Source organism: Pelophylax lessonae (genome assembly GCF_965119305.1).
Source record: "Pelophylax lessonae genome assembly, chromosome: 2".
NCBI lineage: Eukaryota > Metazoa > Chordata > Amphibia > Anura > Ranidae > Pelophylax > Pelophylax lessonae.
This window is the reverse complement of record NC_138769.1, coordinates 565,790,381-565,812,610: the sequence shown is the minus strand read 5'-3', so window position 1 is coordinate 565,812,610 and position 22,230 is coordinate 565,790,381. Positions and strand designations below refer to the sequence as shown.

At 42.3% G+C, this 22,230-nt stretch overlaps 1 protein-coding gene across 1 annotated transcript in view; it reads left to right on the top strand.

Annotated features, from left to right (window-relative positions):
* Positions 1 to 7,784: 7,784 nt before the first annotated feature.
* Positions 7,785 to 22,230, top strand: part of TIMELESS (timeless circadian regulator) — a 135,122-nt gene continuing 120,676 nt past the window's right edge. Inside the window, exon 1 of the mRNA XM_082247164.1 lies at positions 7,785 to 7,926. Coding sequence (XP_082103290.1) covers positions 7,830 to 7,926 — 97 coding nt within the window. The 5' untranslated portion in view covers positions 7,785 to 7,829. The remainder of the gene's footprint in view (positions 7,927 to 22,230) is intronic.

Genomic DNA, 22,230 nt, shown 5'->3' with positions numbered 1-22,230 from the left:
AGTCGTATTATAGTTGAATTTTAATCCAAATGACCTTTCCTCTTCAATCTGCAGCATTGTAATTTTCTGTAAAATGCAATATGTCAGCCTGGAGGCATTTTCTACACAGATTGTGTACAACGCGTCCCCCAGAAATATTTCCTGCTTGTGTGATTGGCTCACTGATTTTCCCAGAAGTCTACACTAAGATAAAAGTCAGACTTTTGGCATCCTGTGCAACACAAATTTCATTTTTGGTGAGATGCTCCCAAAGGGAAATCTTGTCTAAAGGGATGCAGACTGCAATTTCCTAATTGGAGCCCTGCAGGTGCAGCAGCTGATTGATTATAAAACCACGCCCGTATAGATTCACTGAGCACATGGACACAGACAAACAAAAAGCTATTTCTTTAGAATAACAAAAGGTAGGAATCTGAAACAAAGTTGAATATCCCTACAATGTACATAGATCACCCAGAGGGGAATGTTTTTTCTTTTGCAACAAAAGTGGAGTTACTCTTTAATTCTAAAGATTGGGTTTGTGGTCCAGCAACATCATGACACAAAATATTTGATGTAATCTTACATGGGACCTATCTGCCCTCTGCCCATATTCCCTCCCTCGCTTGATTTCAGATGTCGGGGATACCCAGGAACAAACTCTGATGACATTCATCTTAAAGCGGAACTAAAGGGTGAATACATACCTATCCAAAGGTCTCCCTCACTGCCATCTTCCTCTGAGCGCCAGTCTTCGGGCCTCTTCATTGGTCAGCAGGGTATGACACAGCTCAGTTTACCAGCGCTGGAGAAGACAGCGAGCAGGCAGGTAGGTGCATTTTATTGCAGAAGAGACCGGTTTCTTTTCTCAATAAAAGCTTGCTTGCTATGTCTTACAGGGGAATGTCAGTTCTGCTTTTACCACAGATTGGTCCTGATGTGACATAAGTTCAAATTAAAATACTCCAAGGAGCGATATTTTTTATTCATAGAAAATGTAGCTCCTTTTCTAGGGTTTCTTTTGAAATATCCACTTTAGGTTCTGCCTATTTTCTTTTCCTTTGTCATGCTGTGTTTAATTCTTCTGCTATTTGTGCATATACAAGACTACAAAGATCTACTTATCTGTGTAGTCACATGTACAGTACCTCTAATTAAACTTCCCTTTTTCCTCCAGAGAAAACCCTAAAATAATTTTCAGGTCTGAAGGAACCCCTGGTTTAACCTATTCACTGGGGGTCAGTGGGAAGAATGCCCTTCTAGCAGTGGCGGTCAGAATGCCACCCTTACAGAAAGCTAAAAAGATTATTGGTGTCATGCTGCTGACTCAGTCAAGTGGCTTTGGCCTTGGAAACTATCCATCAGAACACCATCAGATGGGAGGTCAATCAGCCACAGTTGGAGGAACCCCTAACAACCCCTGGAGGAACCCTGGTTGAGAATGGCTATAAAGTATCTAGGGAACAATGTGGAAGAGCAGCATTGTTTACTTTGTGGAATAGTACCTTTAACACATGAACTTCAGTTTTCATTGAAAGGCTTCCTCCAGACACTTAAGTTATGAATGATGTATTATTTGACCCATCTTTTGTAACTACGACTGCTATAGTGGAGCTGCACTACTGGGAATGTCACTACTGGAAATGTCAGATCACATTTCATAAATGTACAGAATTGTGATGTTTTAGAAAAATCTGTCCACTTTCTATTAAAGCGCACCTCGCTAACTGTAATGTTAAAGCAGAGTTCCGGCCTCGGGGGTCAATTTGAGCTAAAAATACCCCCGGGACAGTCAGGGCTAATACATTCCATAATGGATAGCCTCTGAACTGTCCGGGTTGCACTTACCTGTAAGAAGAAATACTTACCTTGAAAATTTCTTCTCCAGCGCTGCCATCTCAGGTGTGGGCAGCTGAAGCCGCAGCGTCCCTCTTCGTGTCCTCTTCCGTGATGTCTGAGTCCCACAATGCACTGCGCCGGCCCCGCTCGTCACTGCAGGCCCAGAAGCTGTTTAGCAGTGAATGCCGCGCCTGCACCGGAAGTGACGAGCGGGGCCGGTGCAGGCACATTGATTCCTGGGAGCGATGACGTTCAGCTCCCAGGAGTCATCGCAAACCGGAAGTGACGGCGCGGGCCGTGGCCGCAGAGGGAGGAAGTGGAAGGAACGTGAGTATATTTTCTTCTATAATAAGGTAAGTGACAAAAAAAAAATCGCCAGTATCCATTTCTTTTTCAGGTTCCCCTTAGCAAGCGGATGGCCCCAAATCGATTTTATCAATTTTGAGGCCGGGACTCCACTTTAAGAATGTTACAGAAGTCTGTTATGAAAATGTTGATCTCGGGCAAGTTTTGAGCTGATCTTATTCTGAAGGAATGCAAGATAGCGAGTACATAAATGCTATAATGGCGATGCTTTCTCTGTACAATTCTGGTTAGAGAAAAAGCAGAGGGATTAAAGTAGAACTAAAGGCAAAACATTTTCTTCATTTTGGACAGAGTAAGGGATGGGCTATAACCAGGGCTTGACAAATCCCAGTCAACATAGGGACTAGAAATTGCATTCTGGTGCCTGGATTTTTTTCAGCTGTCCGCATCCACTCGCTTACCGCACTATAGCTGAAGGACGGCTACAGCGTGGTTGTCCAGTTCTGGGGGGGGGGGGGGTCGTCTATTGATGTCCTCCCAGAAATGCGTGCTCTGTGATCGCTGTGTCCTTTGAACACAGCTGATCGAGATAAAGGGCCAATCACAGCGCCCCTTTACCATATGATAAGCTGTGTACAATCAAATGAACAAATGCTGGTTATCGGCATTTCCTTTCCTCAGCGCTGTCCCAGCCTGAGACATCTGTGACTAGCCTAAATAAAAATCGCCTGGTAGCCTTTAAAACGGAGTTCCACTCAAAAGTGGAACTTCCACTTTAAGTGCTCCTGACCCCCTGACATGCCACATTTGGCATGTCATTTTTTTGGGTGGGGGGGGGGGGGGGCGCGGGTACCTAGTTTTGACAGATACCCACTCCCACTTCCAGTGGGGCCGCCTAGGTGGCTCGGGCTCCATGCAATCTTCTGGGACATGTCACAGGTTCACGAAGATCGCCTGGCCAGTCACGACGCGCAGCACGACTCGCGCATGTGCAGTGCGCACCCGGCTGTGAAGCCACATGCTGTCACAGCCGGGTGCCCACAGTAGTGATGCCGACGCCACGGGGCGAAGACAGATAGAACCGAGGCTATCCATCACCCCCCCCCCCCCCCCCCGGCCGCATCGCTGAACCGTGGGACAAGTGAGTGTGTGTTTATTAAAAGTCACCAGCTATATTTTTTTTTGTAGCTGCTGACTTTTAATAAACACAAAAGCCAGTTGAACTCCGCTTTAAGGCTAGGGTGACATAAACTATGCAATTGTCAGTATGTAATTTGCATTTTTAAATTAATAACAAATAAGCATTATCTAAAGAGCTGTGTTTTTTAATTTTTTTTTTTTGCACTTCGTGCCGGTTCACATATGTGCGGCTGCGGAGATCGCATGTAATTCGGAGCGCACTGCTCCTTCATTACATGCGATCTCATGTGCGGTGCAAATTTCAGCCATACACTTTGTATGGCTGAATTCACACTGCATCCGTGCCAAAGAAGCACAGGAGGCATTTTTCACACTTGTGCGATCCGATTCTGTGCGAACTGTCAGATCGCACTGCGATATGCGATCAAACTGGGGGTGCCGTTAACATTTAATTGACACCCCCTGCGTATCGCATATGGCAGTGTGAACTGCCAGAGGTGCGGATGCGATGCGGGAACAGGCTGCATATTTGCAGCGTTCCCGCATCGCACAAGTGTGAACCGAGCCTCATGGTTGCATGGAGGTTTTAATAAAATGTATAGCTCTGTGATCATGTAAAGATATTGAAGAACCTACATGAAATGCTCTTTAGCGCCCGAAAGCTAATTGCACCCACATGGATTCAACCCTCGTATCCCACTCTTGCAATGTGGATAACGGATGTTAACCAATCCTTACCACATAAGGTTATTTACGCCAACAGGGGTTGCCCTCAGTGCTACCATAAGATTTGGGACAGGTGGCTCCAGGCCTCGGACACCTGTTCCTCCTAGTACTTATTGACCATCGTTGTATTTACTTATGTTTGGAAATGCTATATTTTCTTTGCCTTGCACCCTGCTATGCATCTCATTCCTTTTTTCTTTACGGCAGGACCTGCTCACATATGCTCTGAGGTTTTTTTTACTGTGTACTTTGCCTCGCCCGCTTTGGTGGGCCCATACGTTAATTTTGCTTGTCATTCCGTTGTGTATGACTCTGTTATATGCCTTTTTATGCTATATCTGTATTGTTGTTTTGCACAGAACCCAATAAACGTTTGTTTAAAAAAAAAAGATATCAAAGAAGAAATCTCATTAAAGCAGAGCTTCACCCAAAACAGGACGTTCCACTTTGTCTTGCTCCTCCCTCCTCTTCCACATTTGGCAGGCCTTTTTTTTTTTTTTTCATGGAAGAGGGGGTACCTAGTTCTCCTCTCCTTCTCCCTCTCCGCAGTCTTCTGGGACACATCACAGGTCCCAGAGGATTGCGGGACCATTCACAAAGCAGGCAGCTGGCTGCCACAGATAAAATGTCAGCACTGGGAAGGTGGAGTGACGAACTAGCCCGGTTGAGGACAACGCTGGATCCCTGGACAGGTCCAGTTATTAAAAATCAGCAGCTACAGGATTTGTAGTTGCTGACTTTTATTTTTTTCTGAATGGAGAACCGCTTTTTTAATTTACCACCTCCAGGGGATCAAGTGTATAATAGCACTTGGCTCCATTGTATGGGTATTTCTGTTCGGTAAGTGGGGTCAGCCAGCACAGAGCCCCGACACTTTCTAAACTGAGTGATCTGTCACTATTATGAATGAACAATCGGTGCTGATCAGTTGTTCATAATAGAAACAGATCATTCAGAGCTTTGGCTGTGTGTAAAGTATTTGCCCTGTAAGTGCAAATATGGAGACAAGCCATAAATAAAAATGGGGATTTAGTCCCACCATATGGCCATATCCTGCTCAAGCCCACCACTGTGTCAAAGTACCCCATTATCAGTGGGTCCTACACTATCCATAAAAAAGGGGTGAATCCAGCCTCTCTAACCCTTGGAGGGCTTGAGCACGATATGGCCATATGGTGGGACTAAATCCCCATTTTTATTTATGGATTGTCTCCATATTTGATAGTCATTTCTTTTGCATGTGTGCACTATTCTTTTTTAATAAGTTTATTACCCATACATAGGGTTCCGAACATGAAAGCAAAGTATAAAACACTCCCTGGTGGTCAGCCTTGCGGGCTGCGCGTCCTTCTCGCGGAATCAACGGGCTTACTTCCGGCTTGCGTTCCACCCAGGGTAGCGTGATGACGTTATGCGGTCCAAACTGACGCGTTTCGTCACATCCGGTGACGTCTTCAGACGTGACGAAACGCGCCAGTTTGGACCGCATAGCGTCATCACGCTACCGCTACCCAGCCAACCTTATATAGTGGATATAGTGCTTGTTTAGTCTAGGGGATCCCCTCTGGCTGTGTGTCTGGACCCTTGTTGTGTCATTACTTGTTGTTCAGCTATGCTGAATTGTTATATGATACCTGAGAGTAGAAGTCTGGCACAAAGGTGGACACGGGCAGAGGTGCATGGTAAGTATTCATCTATATTGCCTCCCCTAGACAAAATGAACAGCATATGTTGGGGGTGGAGCTGTCAGAATTTTTTTCACTGTAGCCTGCTGAATGGGCATTGAAGCCCCATCTTCTTTGTATAACCAGTAGGAAAGGGAGCCCCAGGAAGCGCAGAGTAATCTTCCTGGCTATGCAATGTGGTGCTAATATCTGAATAACAAGAGGTACTGAATAGACTTAAAAATCCTTTGGTAGTAAAGTAGTGAACTAATGGTCAACTGTGCATTTTAAGGCCTGCTATTTCCCTGTCTTCTGATGGTGACCTACAGCAGCAGTCCCTGACACTCCAGTTAATGTGTGAGACAAGGTAAAACTATTAAGAATAAATATATAACCTTATTATGCATACAGTAAGTTGCAATAATAAAAAAAAAAAAAAACTGAAAATGTATTCCTTTGAAAGACCAGCTGTAATGGGTTATCTTTTTTTTTTTATTTATTTTTTCCCTCAAGCTCGATAGTAGAATATATATTTTGCTCTGTTTTTATCATTTGTTTTTTATTTATTTTATTTACAGGACAGTCTGATCTTAGGATATTGCCCATCAGCCAAGAAGTGATCTTTATCAGGTAAGAATGTTATTGCAGTGTTTTTAAAGCAACCCGTCAGCTGTTTTAAATTTATTGCACCCATCCCTCCCTGTTTGCCTGAAACTCACAGCTATAATCAGTCCTGTCTTTGTACTAGGTAGAAAGAACAGCTCCTAGTGCTGAAAGGAAAGCACCCATTCAGTTTCGTAGGAAAGCAGTCATATTTTCTTGGGGCATTCCTTGGGCTGGCCATAGATGATATCATTTTTCTTTCCTTCTACCACGGGTGTAAGGAAACAAAATCTCTCAGCCCCCCTATCAACACAGCCATTGTTGATGGGGGAATACCTCCTGCTGCACTATTGTATTCTAGAAGCAGGAGGCGCGGAGAGCATTCCCGGCCAGCAGAATACAATGGTTACTGCTAGCAGCTATAGCTGCTGGCAGTAACTGTTTGTGAAAAAATCTGATATGCTTGTTGTACCCATGTTGATCGATCATTCAACTGGAATACAATCAGCTTGCCCATACATGGTTAGAATCTGGGCAGGTTCAGCAGGGACTTCAATCTCCATTGCCATCTTAGTGTAGTAAATTAAGCTTAGTAACAGCTTAGTAGAAATGTAAACAAGAAAAATGTAGAATTTGTTTTTTGTTTTTTTGTTTTTTAATTTTAGAAGAAATGTACTTGTTTGGCATTGAAACGGCGCTGCAAGATATCCCTATTTGGCAAAGCAGAGTCAGCATGGCCTCAGCGACTTAGCCTCGGGAGGATGCGGCCAGTGGATGCCGCCACTTCCTAGAACAGTGGGGCGCTTGCACGGGTCGTCCTGATATCACTTCCAGGTGAAGGGAGATCTCCTAGGCGATGCGTTTGCAGAGCATGCGCTCCTTCAGGCCTCTCCTAGGCGACGATTTTGCGGCGCATGTGCTCCTCCTTCAGGCCATAGTTTATCACGATCGTTACCAGTGGGGATCAGTCATATCTCTTTTTTTGTACCAATAATTTTGTCCCATTTTGTCAGCAGGGACTTAAACACTTGCAGTGTATACAGAGAGTCAACATTTTACTTTTTTTTGTTGGAGTGCATTTTTGTACGGATTAGGAAGGACATTCACTTTTATGTTATTTGTACTTCACTTTTACAGATCTGGGAGGGATGCTGCTGCTTCATTGTTGAGGTTGACTCTGGAAAGCTGTATTGTCCAAATGTAGTATTGTAGTGTGCAGGAGAGGTGTAGGCTCTTGCTATCCCCTCAGATCCCTGGATCACAGTACTGGCTGAACAAAATTACAATTTGACATGTAAAATCATCCAAAATATGTATATATACTGTGTGTTTAGCTAAAAAAAATATCTGATACAACAGTCTTTACAAGTCAATACATAGCTCCTATAGGTTAGCTCCTACTATCTCAGCTATTGTTGTGTTTGGATCAGAGAGAGCTGAAATTGTTTTGAACATTTTTGTTTAAATCGTTTTTCCTTTTACATGTTTATATGCCTTCTAACTCTTTTAATGTACTTTTCAATTCAACAGCTGAGAGACCCACAGTTTTTTTTTTAACGTGGCAAGAAATTTATGGACTTGTACATGATGAATTGTGAACTGTTAGCAACATGCAGTGCCTTGGGGTACCTGGAGGGAGATATCTACCACAAAGAACCTGATTGCCTTGGTAAGCAAAACATACTTATGCAAAATTGATTTAACCTTGCTATTGTTTCTTAATAAAGCTAATGTAAAAATATTTTAAGCCCAACTCCTCTCAACTAAAAAATTAACCCTTGAAGTGGGGCTGTGCCAGCACTTCAAGGGCTATTTGCAAGTTTATGTCTAGGGGAACAATAAATGAAGACTTGCATACCCAATCCTCCGCTTCACCCTTCTGCTAGACCAATCCCACATTGTCTCCTCCCCCGCGCTCCAGCGCTGTCCTGATGTCGTCAAGAGGCCAAGTGACAGTCTACTGCCAGACCGTTGGGGAGCACCATCTGCCAGAAAAGTGGAGGATCGGATAAGTAAACGTATTACACCTCACCTCTAAACAAAGCAAGCTTTTAACAAATGTATTGTAGGGGCAGCCCCACTGCAAGGGATAATTTTACTTTTTCCCCAGAGTTGGACTTTAAAAAATAATGCTGTGTATTTGCGCTGTACATACACTTAACCACATGTTTGCACAGTGCTAATGCTTGTTGTGCCATGATTGTGACTGCTGCCATTTTCCTGCCACATATACCTCCTCACTTCCGTGCAGGAAAGGATCAGTGCATTGTTGGCTAGTCAAATCATATACTCCTCCCCAACTCTGTCCTTCCCTGGTACCTAAAATCTAAATTACTCTTGTAATATGCAGTTATCACTGTTCACCTTAATCCTGCCAAAATTGTCCTAAAGATGTATCTGATGGTGAAACATAGATTTAGTTCAGGTAGAAACTGGGAAATGGTCTGATGTTGTCTATTACATCCACTTCCATCCCTAAATCAAGCAAGAAAGAGAAAAATGGCCCAGATGGGACTTTAATTGAAGTGGATGCATGAGTCCCTGATGCCTAAAAGTAGATTTTAATGAGTAAAAAACAACAGCAATATTGATATAAAAAATCATATAACATGGAGTGAGCAGGATACAAACAAAATTGTCTTAAATATATTGTACAACATAGTAGAAAACTTGACGCGTTTCGTGGGTCTGTAGCCCACTCATCAGGAGTATATACAGGTAAACCTGTCAAAGGAATAAAAGACTTGTATGTAATGTCAAAAACCAATAGATGTTGGGGATAAATCAGCAAGTATGGATTTTCAACAATTGTATGACCCAAGTGGGGAAACCATACTTCATTGGAGCCATATTTCACTAGTAAAAGCAACATTGCCATATGGTGGGTGCGCTAATTGTCTGACCCGGGAGCTGAAGGAACATGAGTCCACGGCAATGAGACGGGAAGCCAGGCTAGGACACTTGTGGTAAATAATGTCTGAGCATGTTTCATAACGTAGCACTGAGTAGAAAAATGTAGGTATTTTATATCAGAGTATAAGAAGTACAATGTATCACTTAGTAGTAGGCAGAAAGGATATGAATATATAGCACAAGGCAAGTGCAAAGGCCAAACCAAACCCAAAAGAAAGTGAACTAAAATCGCAGAGTGTGCTTGTCTGAATGTGATCAGAAGAGGGATAACAGCGAAGTGTGGAAGATAGAAAGGTGAACGAGTATCAGAGTGTGGGAGATACAATGTATCAATTAATAATAGCCAGTCCAAACCTAGAAAAATGTGACAAAATATGCTTGTCTAAATGTGATCGAATAATAAAAAGGGGGACAACAACAATGTATGGAAGATGAAAAGGTAGGGGAAGGAAATATATTTCACTGGGTTCTACCATTGCAACTGAGAACTATATAACTGATATGTCAGAGTATAAAATTGTATGTGCTAGTAGCAAGGGTAATGACACAATCAGAGGATAATGTGTATCAAAGTATGTCCAGGTGGTGCAAGTATGAGAACCCAGAAAATTAAATGAATGGTATGAAATCCCAGGATTGGGGTGTTGTAACCGTGAGAAAAGGAGGGGGAGAAAAAGGAAAAGTCAAGAGGTGACTGAGGTCTCATGGATAAAGGAATGAACAAAATTTAGTGAGAAATGAGTGAACAATTGGCAGACTGTGTGATAAGATGAAGCCCAAAAGCAGCATCAAGGAGTGCTATGCTGAAATAGGAGTGTGTTGTGTCCATGCCATTCCTCACCTGGGAGCCTGCATCCACTGCAGAAGGGTCGTTGTTCCGAACACCATGTAATGGTTTGGGCAAGCACACGCCGACAGCATGTGCATATCCAGTGGAAGCAGCCAGGATTTGGCCAACAGTCACAACCAAGGATAGTAATCTCTGCATATAGATGTGGACGCCACAGGAGTGGTGAGTGCACATGAATAGCAGGACCATGGTGCCGATCTATAGGCAATATATAATTGCTATCAATTAAAGTCCCATCTGGGCCATTTTTTCTCTTTCTAGTTCAGGTAGAAGATGACACCAACCTTTCCTTTTTCTCTGTTTTTCCTTTTCTCCTTTTTCATTTTTTCTCTCCTCCTTCCCATGTACTCTATTTACAACTTCTCAGATATATGCTGGAGGTGGGGGAGTAGGAAGAGAAGAAGAGGGAGACTTTTTGGGTGGAAGAATTGGTAGAGTAGAAGAGAATATTACAAATGACAGCAATAAATTTTGTAACGTATAATGTTAGAGGAATGAACTCATCGGAAACATAAAATCTTGAAGGTAAACATCTGGCTGCTGACATAGTATTCCTTCAAGAGACCCATATTTCACATTCATCAAATATAAGGCTATACTCAAGGGACCACCCACATGGTATTATGCAGATTCCACAACACAAAAAGCAAAAGGGGTGGCCATTGGTTTGGCAAGAGGGGTGAGCTTTCTCCTTAGTGGAAAGGAGGGTGAACCCGGAAGGGAGATACCGTTTTTTGAAGGGGAAATTACAGAATTGGGAAGGCACATTGGTGAATGTACCGTATTTATCAGCGTATAACACGCACTTTTTCCCCTGAATATATAGTGCAAACAATGGGTGCGTGTTATACACCGATATTTTTTTTTTTTTTTTAACAACGTGCGGGGGAGGGGGGGGGGGGCAGGGATCGGCAGTCCAGAGGAGAGGTGTTAGGCTGGCCGCCCCACCTCTCCTGGCCCTGGGACAGCCCTGCCAGCTTACCCTGCAGTTAATAAAAATCCACCGCCAGCCCCTTTTTATAGATCCTTTCTACATCACATCACATCACATTACTGTCACTTAAAAGCAGTGCCTCTAAATACCTTGTAAGCTTCCTTCTCTCTCTGTCTGCTCTCCTCCTCCCGCTCCTCCTCCTAGCTTCAGATTGGAGGAGGAGAGCGATCACATGCCTGCCATTAAACGTCACAGGAGGAGGACAGCGGTCACATGATCGGATATGAATGATCGGCGCTAACAAGGTATTTAGAGGCATAGATTTACATGCTTGTTCATTGATTCATCTGCAATACAAGCTGGTATCCATTTGTTCATCTGCTGCCTGATGTTGCTATATCTCTGCCTTATGTGATCACTCTGATTGAGGGTCATATACGTCCGGTAAACTGCCTGAACTCCCACAGGGTGACTGCTGTGTGCTAACTGCTCTTTCACACTGGTGTTGGACATCTTTTCTATATACATTTCATATGGACTTTATTTTATTTATTCAGTTTTCTATGAGTTGTTGGGGCTGTCCCAGGAGACTGGGGGTCTCCTGGGAGTGGAGGGGGGCTGTGCAGTGTAAAGGGGGTTATAATAAAAGGGGATATTTACTTTGCATGGGGGTAACTGTGTAATGTAAAGGGGGGCTATATAATGAAAAGGGGCTGTGTACTATTATTTTTAATTGTTTAAAATCTTTCTTTCCTAAAACTTCCTTCCTAAAATGAAGGTGCGTGTTATACGCCGGTGCGTCTTATACGCCGATAAATACGGTATATGCCCCTAATACAAACCCAATAGGATATTTGGGGAGGATGATGGGTAAATTGATGGAATTTAAAAAAGGATATGTGATCATGGGGGGCGACTTTAATTTTTGTCTTGATCCAGAAGTGGACAGCACCTCCCAAGTACAGGAGAATATGAATTCCCAGTTGAAGATGATAAAGAAGGTCAATGTCAAGAATATCAATGTCAAATGTCAGATATATGGAGTGTACACTGCACCCAAAAATACGTGATTACACATACTATTCCACTGTACATGGGACATACTCAAGGATCGACTATATGGTGATCGATCATAGATTAATAGAGTCGGTGATCAAGACAAAAATTTAAATAAAAACATGGTCAGACCATGCGCCGGTAACCATGAGGATTTAAACACCAGGGAGACCACTCAAAATGAATGCATGGAGACTAAATGAGGAATTAATAACCGATAAAGAGCTGGGAGAAGAAATAGAAAAAGAGCTTGAACTATATTTTGAAATAAATGAGACAGAGGAGATTTCAAAAGATATAATATGGGAGACACATAAAGCATATATTTGAGGTATTTTAATATCTAAAGGAGCCCAAGAAAAAAGGAAAGAACAAAAAACAAGGATAGATTAATAAAAGAGATATATGAACTGGAACAACATCATAAGAGAAGAAAGGATGCAGAGGCCCATCATACTCTCGTAATAAAAAGAGATGAATTAAAAGAGCTGCTGCAACAAGAGATCAGACAGGCGTTCAATAGAATAGTCAAAGAAAGATATCAGTGGGGAAATAAAATCGGAAAAACCTAGCAAAGACCCTAAAAAAAAAAAATCAACTAATTTTATAGAGCAGATAAAAAGCGGTAACGGGGAGATGGTTCAATCTACGACTGTAATAGCCAGAGAGTTCCAAAAATATTATGGGAGAATATACGCCGTAAAAAGAGAGGGGAAACAATAAAGTGAATTAAATATAACAAAGAAAATAAAGGAGTATTTGAAAGAAGCAAAGATGCCCATAGTACAGGAAGGTAAACTAGCAAGATTAGAAGGATAGGATTGGCCTTAAAGAATACTGCATTAGGAAAGAGCCCAGGACCAGATGGTTTTACTATTGCCTATTACAAAAGGTTTAAAAAGATTTTGATTCCAAAATTTAGGGAATACATAAACGGACTAGGGGCTTGTTAAGAGATGAGGAAAGAAGCCATCTTAGCCTTCATTACAATTATACTAAAAGAAGAGAAGGATGCAACATTATGTTCAAGCTATAGACCGATCTCTCTCCTAAATGTAGATATAAAATTATTTACAAAAATCTTAGCCACAAGGATGAAGGGATTAATGCCGGAATGGGTTCATAGTGATCAAGCAGGATTTATCCCAGGGAGACAGGGGAAGGACAATGGGGTAAGAACAATACATTTACTGCATCAAATGGCAAAGAATAAGCCCCCAGGTTTGATACTGTCAATAGATGCTGAAAAAGCATTTTACAGGGTCAACTGGGAATTTATGAGAAGAACTTTGGAGGGGATAGCAATAGGACCGAGGATGATGGCTTGGATAAGATCGTTATATAGTCACCCTACAGCAAGAGTAAGAATCAATGGGAGCCTTTCAGAACCATTCAAAATGTGTAATGGAACGAGCCAGGGATGCCCCCTCTTGCCGATTTTTGTTTCTCCTATCTCTGTAACCTTTGGCGATAAGGAATAGCCCGGACATAAGGGGTATAGAGGTTGGAGACGTAGAGCATAAAGTAGCGGCTTATGTGGATGACATTTTGCTCTACATCTCCAATCCAAGGATAACTTTACCAAATTTGATGAAAACACTGACATATTATGGTGAATTATCTAATTTAAAAATTAACCCTACAAAATTGAAGATCCTGAATATAAATGTGAGCAAACAGGAAGAAGGGGACCTACAATGGGAATTCCCTTTTGTATGGAAAAAACAGATTTAAAATACCTAGGAATAAAAATAACATCACCTGAGAAATTATATAAAGCAAATTATATCCCATTATTAAATGACATAAGAACATAAATAAAAAAAACTGGCAACACGTCCCCTGTCATGGATAGGATGAATAAATATTATAAAGATGGCAATTCTACCAAAGATAACTTAGAAGTTTCAAATGATACCAATACCCCAGACATATTTCAAGACCTTGAAATCTCTTATAACAAGGTTTATATGGGAGAAAAAAAAACTAGAATTCAATATGCTGTATTAATTAAAGATAAAATGCAAGGGGGCCTAGCAGTACCAGACTTTAAAAAAATATTACTACGCGACAGTACTTACACGGGTTCTGGAATGGGGTAAGATGAAAAGTGATAAAAGTTGAGTGAAATTAGAAGGCACTTTTAGTAAAGCACAGTTAGGAAAAAATATTTGGATTCCCGCACAATATAGAAGACTAGATACAAAGGGGCACACACAATAACATTTCAGGAACTTCAAATTTGGGATTTAATTCACAAAAAAGAAAATTGGAAATACAATTCACCGTTAATCCCACTAAGGGAAAAAAAAAATTTCCACCAGGAGAGGGGAAGTTATATGGGAAATGGATAGGGGATGACGATGCACGGTTAAAGGATATAATGGAAAAAGGAAAAGTGTGTATACTATTAGATTTAGAGCAAAAAAAAAAAGAATTCGAAGTTGGATGAATGGCGATACTGCCAGTTGACACATTTTGTTGCATCGTTGCCACAACCAGTTAGATCAGAGAAAGAACTGCTTCCCTTTGAACATATCTGTGTCTCAGAGGATGCAAAGAATAGTATTTCTAATATATATAAAATTTTGTTGGCAGCAATGGAACCGGCAGTACCGCCATACATAGAAAAATGGGAAAAGGAATTGGGAACAAGGGGTGAAGATTACCAATTAGAAAAAAGCATGAGTATGGTACATGGCTCGGCAGTGGATATTAATACAGCTGAAATGAATTATAAATGTATATCCAGGTGGTAAAATACACCAGATAAAATACATAAGTATCAGATTGGGAAGTTGCCACATTGTTGGCGGGGATGCAAGGTGTTGGGAACAATGTCACATATATGGTGGGATTGCCCAAAAATGAAAAAAATATTGGAAGGGAGTGTTAGATCAAATTAAGAAGATTAGAAATATAGAGGTACCAGAAGAACCATGGTACGGTTTATTCCATGGTATAAAAGGCTCAGTAAAACAATATAAAACGTTAATTCCTTATTTAATGAACGTAGCAAAAAGTTTAATACCTCTACATTGGCAAAGGGAAGAGGCTCCAACTATAGGTGAATTGATTAAGAAGGTGGAGGAAATGAGAAAATTAGAATATTTAGGGAGTGATGGGGAGGATGAGATGAGGAGGGGTTTAGGTATTTGGGATAGCTGGAAGAAGTATAAAAAAAACTAGGGGAAATACTGAGTTGAGGAGAGGGGAGGAGGGAATTTAGAGTTTTTAGGAGGTACAGAATATATGAAAGAAAGCGAGGAGGGGAGGGGGGTGAGGTGGGAAGGGTAGGAGGAGGAGGGGGGAGGATAAAATGGGGTACAGTTAAGGGAGTGGTTAATGTATACTGGTTTTGTATGTTTTCTTTTTTATTGAAGTAGATGCATTATGTATACAATGTTTTTGGAAAATAATAAAGAAATATAAAGAAAAAAAGAAGATGACACCAAACGGTTACCGCTTCTGATTTGCAAGATCAATTCCAAGTTCTCAGAGGCAAAGTTAGACTGGGGCAGTAGAAAAGAACTTGCAAAACACATGTAAGTTATCTTGCAACACAGTTCAAGGATAGCCTTGTTATAGAGAGGAGAAGCTAAGGAAAGGGAACTTTTGAGACAAAGGGTAGATTATAACCTGGAGACCAAAGCTGGCCCCAGCAGGCTAAAGGAACCAATTCCTCCGTCCACACATTCTAGATGAGGCAATCCTCCTCACTGTGTTATTGTATTCTGACAGCAGGACTCCTCCGTCTTCAGCATACACTGATCAGCAATAATCAAGAACATTTTTCCCAACAAGCCTGTTCGTGAGAAGTCGATTGATGGGCTGTTTTTAATTTAGATTTTTTTTTTTAACACTAGAATTTTATTTTTGTTTGTTACCAAGTGAAATACTACTAATGCACTTGTTTAATTCATTTTAAATCACTCCCACTTACCTAGTGTGCTCTTTGTTGCAAACATTTGGTACCATGCAGTAAGGATCTCTGTTTATTTTTTTAAATTTGGAATAAGAAAATGCTTTTCTTTCCTGTAACTTATCTGAAATTTAATCTAACCTACACATCTGTAATAAGCTCTGTGTTTGAAATTAATAGATCCAACAGAGCATTTTTCCTTGTTGAGGCTTCCGTCATCTGTTGCATGAAATTACCCTGCAAAACGTTTAAGAAATGGCAAGCTTATGTGGACTTAGCAGTTCCATTTCCTCAGTTAATATCAGGATAGTCACCCATAACAATATGCTTCCCAACCATTTGAGTCAGCGAAAGGAGCCGAGACTCTTCCTCGTCTTTTGTTAGGAGGCCTATAACATACTCCCTATAGAATTTACTATTTGCTGCTCTTTTAGGCCCTTTTCACACTTGTGCGACTTTTCCTACGACTTAGGACTGCAAAATCGCATGACAGCTCGTGCTCCATGATTTCCAATGAGTACCGTTCATATCTGTGCGACTTCAAGTCACAACTTCAGAGTAGACCCTGCACTACTTTGGTCCGACATTTTTTGAAAATAAATTTTTATTGAAAAATTTAAATGTACAAAACATAGCCTTTGGGCAATCCCCGGTTAATTAATACAAAAAAATGTAGAACTGCTAAAAACACCCCCTATTATAGAACACAAAAAAAAGGGGGGAAAAACAACACACCTTCCATACACCTCGTTCTGTCATTCTCTTATAAAATCACTTCAAGGGTTGATGAGTTATAAGGAGATTCCTGTTCCCTCTCAACTATCACGATATTGTATCGGAAGAATATTAACTCGTGTTTAGAATCTTACTTGAACAAATGAAATGTGAGTCCCTGCAGAGGAGTAAATTCATTCATATAAACTAAACCTTATCAGGGAGGAATGAATTCAGTCTGTTGACTGCTGATCATCTGTTGTACACTCTGATTCTGTCCACAAGTGCCAGACCTTCTCAAATTTTCTAGGGCAACCCCGGGACAAATAAGTAGCTTTGTATAGAAGTACAACCTCATTGATTAAACACATCCAGAAGGGCAGATTTTGGGCGGTGTCTAAATCTCCACTTGAGCACTATTGCCTTCCTGGCATAAAATATTAAGAGACCCAAAAGAGTATGCATCGCCCTACTAACTGCCAGACAGTCAACTAAACCCAGGAGGCAAATGCCAAGTTTTACAGGGACATGTATAAATGTCAGGGTAGACATTAACTGGGTCATTTTCCGCCAATAGCTACTAATCTTAGGGCACTCCCAAAAGATATGGGCAAATCCAGCAGGGTCACTAGAGCATCTCCAACTGCATGAAGAGGAATTAGGGTATATACGATGTAGTCGTTGTGGTGTAAAATAAATTCTGTCGTCCTGGAGGAGATCCTCCAAATCATCCTGTTCCAATATAAACAGAGGACCCAAATTGCGATGCATAGGCTTGTCGGAGTTGCAGGAATCGGAAGAAAGCATTAGGCAGTGTAAATTTATCTTTCAACCTATCAAATGTAAATAGTGCACTCTCATCGCAAGAATCTGAAAGGTATCTGATTCCTTTAGCAGCCCAGAGACCCGGGTTTGGTAAGGAATGAAATTCCAGTAGCTTGGGATTGAACCAAAGCGAAGTTGATGGGTTATCTCTTACCCCTCACTATATTGAGTTTAGTATTGACAGCATGCCAGGCCTTAATAACTGCCCTCAAAGTGGCTGTGGGGGCGGGTGAGAGACTCTCAGACCCCTGTAGAGGAGATTACGGAGGGTCTCCTAGGATCCTGAATACGCAGCTTCTAATACTACTGAGGCATTTGTGTCATCAGAGATGAGCCAGTTATGAGCGTGGGTAAGCATGGCTGCCAAATAGGTATAAGTCTGAGCAAGCCAAACCCCCTTGCATGCAAGGTCTGCATAACTTTCCTGCTAAATCTAGCTGGTCAGGATCGCCGCTGCTCTGCCCCGATCGTCGGGGATCTAGTGTGGAGATCCGCCCGCCTGTGTAAACACAAGCGGGCGGATCTCCTCAGTGACAGGGAGTGACAGATCGGAGTGTTCAACATAGCTGGACATCCGATCTGTCCCTGTCTCACACAGTCACCTCCCCCCCCCACACGTTAGTAAGCACTAGGCATACATTAACCCCTCCCTCCCCAATAAAATTAACCCCTTCCCTGCCAGTGTCATTTTTACAGTAACAGTGCATATTTATAGCACTGATTACTGCAGTAATGTCACTGGTACCCCCAAAAGTGTCAAAAATGTCAGTCAAGGGTCCGATCTATCCGCCGCAATGTCGCAGTCCCGCAAAAAAAATCGCAGATTGCCCCCATTACTCGTTAAAAAAAAAAAAAAAACACCAAAATTGACAAATCTTTCCCTTTTTGTTAGTAAACGCAATAACTTTTGCGCAAACCAATCAAAATACGCTTATTGTGATTTTTTTTTTTTTTTTTTTTTTTTTTACCAAACATGGGTAGCAGAAAACAAATTGGCCAAAAATTTTTAAAAAAATTGTTTTTTACATCTTTTTTGGGGGGAATTTCATATAAAAAAATGTTAAAAATATTGTTATTTTTTCAAAATGCTCTTTTTTTGTTTATAGCGCAAAAAGTAAAAATCGCACAGGTGATCAAATACCACCAAAAGAAAGCTCTGTTTGTGGGAAAAAAAGGACGTCAATTTCGTTTGGGTACGGCGTCGCACGACCGCGCAATTGTCAGTTAAATTCGCACAGCGCCGAATCGCAAAAAGTGGCCCAGACGTAAGACCGCAAAATGCTCTAGTGGTAAAGTGGTTAAAAAAGGATTTTGGTAGCTACTCTGAGGCGTGCCTAAGACTGCATAATAGAACTGGGAGGATTTTCATTTTAATCAAATTCTCCTGATAAGGGATAAAGGGAGATGTGACCAGGCTTTCAATCTCTGTTTACACCACTGAGGACCTGGGGACAAATTAGGATGTCTAAAATCCTTAGTGTTGGGAGAAATATTGATCCATAAATATTTAATAGTTTTTGCCCATTGCAAAGAAGAATTGGGGTCAGCCAACCTTTTAGCCCCACAGTAGCCTCAGTAACACAAGGGATTTACCCCACTTAGTATGTAGACCCGAAAGGGCCACAAAGCAGTCCAGGATCTGTAGTGCTTCCGAAAGTAAAGGGCCAGGATCCTGTAGAAAGAGAATTAAATCATCTGCATTCTGAGACCTCTGACTCACGCTGTTCCAGTTGTTTGCCTCGAGTGGTCTGCGAGGTCACCCCTGCTTCGTCCCCTTCTGGATCGGAAAAGGGAGATGAGAACTTGCCATTCAGCTTAATGCTAGCTACAGGGACTTTGTATAATATCTCAATCCACATCCGAAAGACCGGGTCGAAACCAAAGAGCTCTAACACCTGCATCGAGTAACCCCATCGGACTGTGTCGAAAGCCTTATCGATATCAAAGGCTACGAAGACTCTCGAGGCAGTCTCTTCAGGCTGAAGCTGGAGATGTGCGAAAACCCTGCGGATAGTAACATCCGTGGATTTGCCAGGCATAAAGCCAGTTTAGTCAATGTTGATGATTGATGGTAACCCGTGCATTATCCTGTTGGCTAGTGCTTTGGTGAAAATCTTTAGGTCTTAATTTAGAAGTGATAAAGGTCTAAAGCAGGGGTGGGGAACCTACAGTTCAGGGGCCGTATGCGGCCCGCAAATTCATCTGGTCCGGCCCCCTGTGCAGGTGAGTCTTTGTCTCTCAGCTGATCTGTCAGAATGGAGCTGATGTTTCATGTATATTTCCGGCTCCGTTCTGACAGACTGAGTGAGTCACAGGAGCAGTGATATCAAATGCACTCCGCCTGTGACCAATACAGGAAACATCACCTCTTCCTCCAGCATGGCACTGCTACACTTCTCCTAGCCAGCATTTCCCGCCAGCAGCACACACAGCAGTACCAGCCAGAACCAGCAGTACACACAGAAGTACCAGCCAGAAGCAGCAGTACCCACAGCAGAACCAGCAGTAAAAGCCAGAGCCAGCAGTACCCACAGCAGTACCACCTAGAGCCAGCAGTACCCACAACAGTATCAGCCAGCAGTACCTACAGCACAGTACCAGCCAGCAGTACCAGCCTGAGCCAGCAGTACCAGCCTAAGCCAGCAGTTCCAGCCTAAGCCAGCAGTACCAGCCAGCAGTACCCACAGCACAGTACCAGCCAGCAGTACCCACAGCAGTACCTACAGCACAGTACCAGCCTGAGTCAGCAGTACCCACAGCAGTACCAGCCTGAGCCAGCAGTACCTACAGCAGTACCAGCCTGAGCCAGCAGTACCCACAGCAGTACCAGCCAGCTGTACCCACCAGCAGTACCAGCCAGCTATACCCACCAACAGTACCAACCAGCAGTGCCCACCAGCAGTTCTTTTCAAAACTTACCACCACAAAAGTCGACTGCGCTCCAGACTGACTGATGCAAACCTGAAAAACCAGTTGCGAGTAGCATCATCATCAATACCAGCTAACATCACACACCTCACCAAATAGAAGCAGTTGCAGCCCTCACATTAGGGGTGAGTTAATTAAATGTTTGACCAAATATAACAGGCTAATTTTTAAGGTGATCATTTTGTACGGCCCCCGAATGATTTTATAAATACCCAAATGGCCCTTGGCAGAAAAAAGGTTCCCCAACCCTGGTCTAAAGGAAGAGCATTGCATCATGGTGCAGAGCCTTATTAGAGGAAATGTATTCACCTCTAGCATGAGCCTTGCATGCCTCTTACACCACATCAAGGGAGGAGGAATCCTCACTGTTTTGCCTATATTAAGAAATTTTAGGGAATACCATTTCCTGAACCTTGGGGTCCCAATCCAATGTGGCGCCAGTCTCCAACATCCTGGGTCCCTGCTCTTACATAAAGATAGCCATATTTAGAGAGGGGAGTGGTCTGAAAGACCTGCAGGGAGATAGGAGGCCGCGAGAACACAGGAGAGGGCTGAGGCAGATCCAAACATTAAATTGATACGAGAATCTGATTTATGGGTTACTCGAAACATGAGAATAAAATTGACCCGGATGCTTCCACCGCCAAATTTCTTGCAAATTGAGAACATCTGCCCAGACAGCCAAAGCCAGGGGAATAGCTCTGGTTGGGTTGGATGTGTCTAGCGTATTTTCCAGAATAGCGTTGAAGGATTAGATACTGTACCTGGAGAGGAGCTAATTTGGTATATATCTGGTAAAGGATGGTGTAATCAAAGTGGGTGGGGGGACATATACATTAATCATTAATGCCAACCCAATCTTTTAAAATTTTATGAGGAGGTGAGCTGTGAGCTAGATAGGGGGAGACCTGTGGATGTGGTGTATCTGGATTTTGCTAATGCATTCGACACAGTTCCCCACAAACGCTTAATCTACAAGGTTTGTTCTTGTATAGAAAACTGGTTACATGGGCGTATCCAAAGGGTGGTGATAAATAAATAACGCATGCTCAAACTGGTCTGGAGTGGTATGTGGGGTCCCCCAAGGCTCAGTCCTGGGACCAATTTTGTTCAATTTATTCATCAATAGCCTAGAGGACGGAATCAATCTTTAGCTCAATCTCGGTTTTTGCGGATGACACAAAAGTAGGCAGGGCAATAACTTCTCATCAAGACATAGAAATCTTACAGAATGACCTAAACAAAATAAAGGAGTGGGCGACTACATGGCAAATGAGGTTTAATGCAGAGAAATGTAAGGTATTGCACTTGGGGGCAAAAACTATAAACGCAAATTATGCTCTGGGGGGGGGGGGGACCTCTGGGGGAATCCAGGATGGAGAAGGATTTGGGGGTTCTAGTAGAAGATAGACTAAGCAATAGCATGCAATGTCAAGCTGCAGCTGTCAAAGCCGGCAGAATATTAGCATGCATAAGGAAGGGGATATATTCCAGAAATAAAGCTATAATACTGCCACTTTATAAAACCCTGGTCAGCCCACACCTGGAGTATTCTGTCCAGTTCTGGTCGCCAATCCTCAGAAGGGATGTGCTGGAACTGGAGAGAGTCCAAAGAAGGGCAACTAAATTAATTAGGGGATTGGAGGACCTTAATTACGAGTAGTGATTGCAAGCGCTTAATTTGTTCTCCATGGACAGGAGACGCCTGATAGGGGACATGATAGTGATTTACAAATACCTCAATGGTGATCCCAGCATAGGGGAAAACTATTTAGTCTTAAGTAGTGCAAGAAGACACATGGCCACACAATGAGATTAGAGGAGAGGCGGT